General features: G+C 40.0%; 1 protein-coding gene across 1 annotated transcript in view; it reads right to left on the reverse strand.

Annotated features, from left to right (window-relative positions):
• Window positions 1-6,223, reverse strand: part of hus1 (HUS1 checkpoint clamp component) — a 34,985-nt gene that overhangs the window by 22,502 nt on the left and 6,260 nt on the right. Inside the window, exon 2 of the mRNA XM_048610729.1 lies at window positions 2,428-2,555. Coding sequence (XP_048466686.1) covers window positions 2,428-2,555 — 128 coding nt within the window. The remainder of the gene's footprint in view (window positions 1-2,427; window positions 2,556-6,223) is intronic.

The following is a 6,223-nucleotide window of genomic DNA, read 5'->3' on the forward strand; positions in this document are numbered from 1 at the left end:
TCAAATTTGAATTCAATTAACAAATCTGGTCTAGCCCGGTGATGGCTCTATATCAATTGTCTGGTTAACTAAATTTCTTCAAAGAAATGCAATTTGCTATCCTTGAATGGCCTACATAGAGTCATAGAGTGATGCAGCACAGAGACAGACCCTTTGGTCCAACTCATCCACGCCAACCAAGTTTCCCAAACTCAGCCAGTCCCACTTGCCTTTGTTTGGCCCATATCCCTCTAAACATTTCCCATTCATGTACTTTTTAAATGTTACAACTGTACCTGCACCTACCATTTCCTCTGGCAATTCATTCCACATGCAAACCACCCTCTGTTTGAAAAAATTGCCTGACGTCCCTTTTAAATCTTCCCCCTCTCATCTTAAATTAATGCCTTCTAGTTTTGAACTCCCTAACCCTGGGGAACAATAAAATTTGTTAGTCATAATGTTCCTTGCCCCTCAATTTTACAAACCTCTATAAGGTCACCCATGTGACTCCAGACACACAATAATGTGGTTGACTTTCAGGTGCCCTCTGAAATGGCTTAAAAACATATGCTGGTCCTCTCAGCAATGCCCACATCCCATAAATGAAAACAGAAACATGATCTACAACTTGCAGTAACTGCAGCATCATTTCCCACTCTGCGCTAGATTTACAAGACAATCTTATGACAAACATACAAACAAAGAACAAGAGTGGGCCACTCAGCCCTTCGAGCCTGCTTTGCCATTCAGTAAGATCATGGCTGATCGGATTGTAATTCCAACTCTACATTCTGCATATCCCCGATAACCTTGCAACCACTTGGCAATCAAGAGTCTATCTACCTTTGCCTTAAAAATATTTAAAGATTCTGCATGCACTGCCTTTTGAGGAAGAGAATTCCAAAGATTCTCAACCATCTGAGAGAGAAAAAGAAGTCGTCATCTTTGTCTTAAATGGGTGGCTCCTTATTTTATACTATGACCTAGATTCTCCAACAAGAGGAAATATCCTCTCAACAACCACCTTGTAAAGTCCCCTCCGGATCTCATAATTTTCAATTAAATCAACTCTGAATTCAGGAGGATACAGGCCTAGCCTGTCTAACCTTTCTATATAAGACAATCCACTCATTCCAAGCACTTATTTTGTAAACCTTCTCTGAACTGCTTTCAATGCATTAACATCCTTCCATGACTACACAGCCCAGTATTGTGCACAGTACTCCAGATGCAGTCTCTCAATGCTCTGTATAACTGAATGATAACCTTCCTACTCTTCCCCTTGTAATAAAACATAATCCCATTAGCTTGTCTGATTGCTTCATGATGCTCTATGCGCATGCTAACTTTGTGCAATTCATGCACTAGGACACCCAGATCTCTCTGCATCTCTTACCATTTAGATAATATACTTCTTTGAAACTCTTCCTGCCAAAATGGACAATTTCACACTGTCGTACATTGTACTCCACTTGCAAAACCTCACTTAACCTACCTATATCCCTTGTAGGCTCCTTTTGTTATCTTCACAACTCACTTTCATACCTTCTTTGTGTCATCAGCAAATTTAACTAACATACCTTTGGTCCCTTCATCCATATCATCTATATAAATTGTAAAGGTCAGAAATCACACGACACCAGGTTATAGTTTGACAGTTTTATTTGAAAACATGAGCTTTTGGAGCCTTGCTTCTTCTTTAGGTGTTAGTGGGAGAGGTTGTATCAGACACAGAATTTATAAGTAAAAGATCAAAAGGTCACACCACTAATGAGGATGTATTAAACAAACCTAAGATGCTATTAAATCTTTAAACAGTTAGAAGGTTTAGTTTGATTAATATGTATATGTAAAGCCCCAAATTTCTTTTCAAGTCACTGCCCTAAGAGTACTAAAGCTTTTATCAGTGTAAAGAACAGGTGACATTTTAGGTCAAACAATGCATGTTAGGTGTGAGGCCTTGTTTAGAATCTGTTTCTGTTTTGGTTTGGAGTCAGACTGGTTTTAGTTCTAAATTGGAATTTATAAAATGCCACATTGACTGACTGTCTATAAATTGCATGCTTTTGAACAAAATAGAATGCATCTGCAAATATAAATTCACCCCACAGATTTACAAGTGTGAGAGTGAGGGAGAGACAGAGTGAGTGAGAGAATGTGTGTGTGTGTGTGTGTGTGTGTGTGTGTGTGTGTGTGTGTGTGTGTGTGTGTGTGTGACCCCACAGAGCATCCTGTTCATGTGCCCAAAGATCTGAGGGTGAGAATTGGCCTGTTCAGTCATAAAACCACCCATGGCAGAACTTGCAACTACAGGTAAATGTCATCCTGAAATCAAAAGACAGCTGATGGCAGTGACCCCTGAGTTCCTTACCTCCTGCAAAAATTATGCTAAATTAACAAAGAACAAAAAGATACCTCACTGATGATACACAAGATGGACCATACCTGAAACAGCTGACACCACATTGCAACACCTCCACTGGCCACTTTGTCAGAAAAGATAAAGTAGAGCTTGTCACTGGTAAGTCTTAGAATACATGACTTTGTGAGTTTGGAGATTGTGTTCACAACACCTGAAAATTATAAAACAAGTCAACAACACATGCACAACAGTCTATTCATTATAACACGAACTAATTTTCACATTGCTATTTTCTTGAAAATATTCACATCTTGCAATTTGTTGCTTCAAAATTTTGAATCAGCTAAATTCAATTATAAAACAAAGTTGACTATTCAGCTCAGCCTGATTCTGTCTTCATTTGAGGTCAACATTTGCACATATTTTCAGGATAGATCACTGGATAATGATCAGATACGGCCAACAAGGCTGATCTTCAGTTTTTGATTTTCATGAACACTGACACCACATGGAGATGCCTAATTATTGAACCACTATAGAACAGTTAATTCAGCAGATAAAATCTGATACTTTTCTTTTTTATGGCCCGTAAAAAAGCATGCCCAGCAATAAGTTTACTCACTAACTGGGCATCATTTGTCAAAACATGTTTTATTGGCATAATTATTATTGTGACCATGTATATGTGTAGACCAGGTTTTAAAATGATACTACAAAATTATACGAAGAGGTTAAAATTAATTGACCAGGAAGTTCCTGTTGCACTTCAAGCAGATAAAAAATTAGGCACAATTTATGCAGATGTAAAAATAAATTTTAAGCAACAGCTTTGATTCCACAGCATTGGAGAATCTACATTTAAAATGTGCTATTCATATCCTCAGCATTTGAAAGGCTGTGACTAATTTATTGCTGTGCTATAATGTGGCAGCCAACATGTGCACAGCAAAGTCTTACAAACAGCAATCTGCCTTTTGCAGTGATATTGCTGGAGGGAAAGATATTGGGTACAGCAATGGGGAGAACACCCCTCCTCTTACTCAAAATAGTGCCATTGAATATTTTGCGCTTCCTGAAATGACAGTTTGGCTTAATTTTCCGTTGTTAGCGAATCTTTAGAATTATCTACCTCACTAGGGTGTTGAAGCTCAGTCACTGAAGATGTTCAAAACAGAGATCACTAGATCCCTAGATAATAATGACAGAGGTGGAGATAGTGTGGGAAAATGGCTTTCTAGTGGATAATAAGCCATGATCTGGAATGGCAGAGCAGGCCCAAGGGATAAATGGTTGACTTCTGCTACAGTGTTTCATCTGAGAGGCAGCACCTTCAGCACTGTTGCACTCCCACACCACATGCTACACTTGACCTGCTCAAGTCACAGGAACAGACTTTAACTCACAGCCTTTCCTTTCTTTATAAGATTTCAGAACATGTTGCCTCACAACTATTATCCCATTTTCCTCCCAACCATTATCAAATGGGACATGATTCAATGGTGCTATTCTTGCCTCTTAAGTCAGTATTTCATGATTTCAAGACTTGTCCAAAACCTTTACCACAAATTATAAGCAAATACTTCAGTATAAAAGGAAAAGTGGAACAGGAATAGGTCATTCAGCCAATTAAGCTTGTTCCACCATTCAACACAATAATAGCCAATCAAACATTTCAATGCCATTTACCAAAATTGTTTCCATAACCCTTTATGTCATTGTAATAAGAAGTCATCAACCTTTACACAAAATATACTCAAAGACTGAGCTTTCACAGCCTTCTGGGGTACAGAATTACAAACATTCACAAGCCTCTAAATAAAAACATTTCTCCTCAGACTGATCCTTATTTTTAAACTGTACACCCTGGTTCTGGACTCCCAGGACAGGGGAAACATCTAACCTGTCTGTCATTTTAAGTGTTTTGTCAATTTCTATGAGACCACATCTCATCCTTCGAAACTCAATGAATAATGGCCAGTTCGCCTAATCTCTCTTCATTGACAAGTTCAGCCAATACAGAAACAAGTCTGGTGAACCTTTGCTTCACTCCCTCTATGGCAATAAAATCTTTCCTGAGTAAGAAAAAACAAAACTGCACACAGTACTCCAAGGGTGGTCTCCCCAAGCTCCTACATAATTCAAGCAAGACTTCACTACTCCTGTACTCAAATCCTTTTGCAATAAAGGCTAGCATTTCATTAGCCTTCCTCATTTCTTACCACACCTGCATGTTAGCTTTCAGTGACTTACTGACAAGGATACCCAGGTCCCTTTGCACATCTACACTTCCCTATTCTGCCATTGAATAAATTCATGGCTGATCTGTTTGTGGACTTCATTGCGGGGGAAAGAGATGTAGTGATGATAACACAGGTTTAGCAGTCCAGAAGCATGGGCTAATGGTCTGGGGACATGGGTTCAATAGGCCATGGAATTTCAATTCAATTACTGAAACAGCAGTTAAAAGGTTTTATAATGGTGACTATGAAAGTACTGTCAACTGCCCTAAAACCCATCTAGTTCACTCATATCACTTAGGAAAAGTAATCTGCTGTCTTTAGCCTTTATTTAGATCCAGATCCACAGCAATGTGTTCTGAAATGGCCTAGCAAGCTTTTCAGTTGCAAAAACCACCACAACGACTATGAAAAGGAATGAAATCACATGGATCACCCAGCATCGATCTAGGCACCAGGAAACGTTAACAGGAAAACATAGCCCTGTCAGCTCTGCAAGTTCCTCCTGGTGGCTTGTGCCAGCATTGGAAAAGCTATCTCACAGACATAGTCATATTTTTGGAATTATAAATTGAAGACAATGACCCAGACAGCATCAACACAATCCATAGGTATATGCTGTCTCGCCAGCAGACAGACCTACCAAACGTGGTGTAGTGACACAGTAATATACAGTTAGGTGAGTGTATGACTGGAAATCTTGACCATTGACACTGGACCCTATAAAGTCTCATGACATCAGGTCAAACATAGGCTAGGAAATTCTTGTTGATTATCACCCACCATGCTCCAAATCACCCTCGTACTGAGGTGATATATTAGTAGTCCTCCATGGTGAACACCAATTCCAAGAAGCACCAACTGTGGCAAGGACACTGAATGCACTCTGGATAGAAGCAAAAGAAAATCGGAGCAGGAGTAGGCCATTCAGCCCACCTAAGCCATTCAGCCATTCAACAGAATTATGTTCATCCTCTATCTCGAAGCCAGGTCTCTCCTTTTCCCAAAACCCCATAACTGCGTAAGCTTCTAGAAATCTATTTCTTGCTTAAATATATTCAGTGAATTCACCTCCACAGTTTTCTACGCTGGAGAATTCCGCAGGTTCACCACACTGGGTGAAGAAATTCCTCCTCATTACAGTCTGAAACTATGTATTGTGCATCCCAAGAGTATGATCCCTTGTTCTAGTCCCTGGTCAGCATAAATATCACCCCTGCATCCAGTCTGCCCAGCCCTGTCAAAGGTTTATATGTTTAAGTGAGATTCCTGCACATTTTTCGAAACTGTATGAATACAGGTCAAATCGACCCAATCATTCCTCAAAAGACAAACCTGCCATCCCAGTAATCAGTCTGATGAACCGTCACCGCACTCCTACTAAGGCAAAGAAAACCAAAACTGCACACAATACTCCAGGGGTGTTCTAACCAATGCCCTGTACATCTACAGTAACACTTCCTTGATCCTGCAGTCAAACTCTCTTGCAATGAAGGCCAACTTACTACTTGTCTTCCTAACTGGGTTGCTGTATATGTTTGGGTGTAGAGCTGGATGAACACAGCAGCCAAGCAGCATCAGAGGAGCAGGAAGGCTGACGTTTCGGGCCTGGACCCTTCTTCTGAAGAAGGGTCTAGGCCCA

The sequence above is a fragment of the Rhincodon typus genome, chromosome 2 (genome assembly GCF_021869965.1).
Source record: "Rhincodon typus isolate 14 chromosome 2, sRhiTyp1.1, whole genome shotgun sequence".
Lineage (NCBI taxonomy): Eukaryota > Metazoa > Chordata > Chondrichthyes > Orectolobiformes > Rhincodontidae > Rhincodon > Rhincodon typus.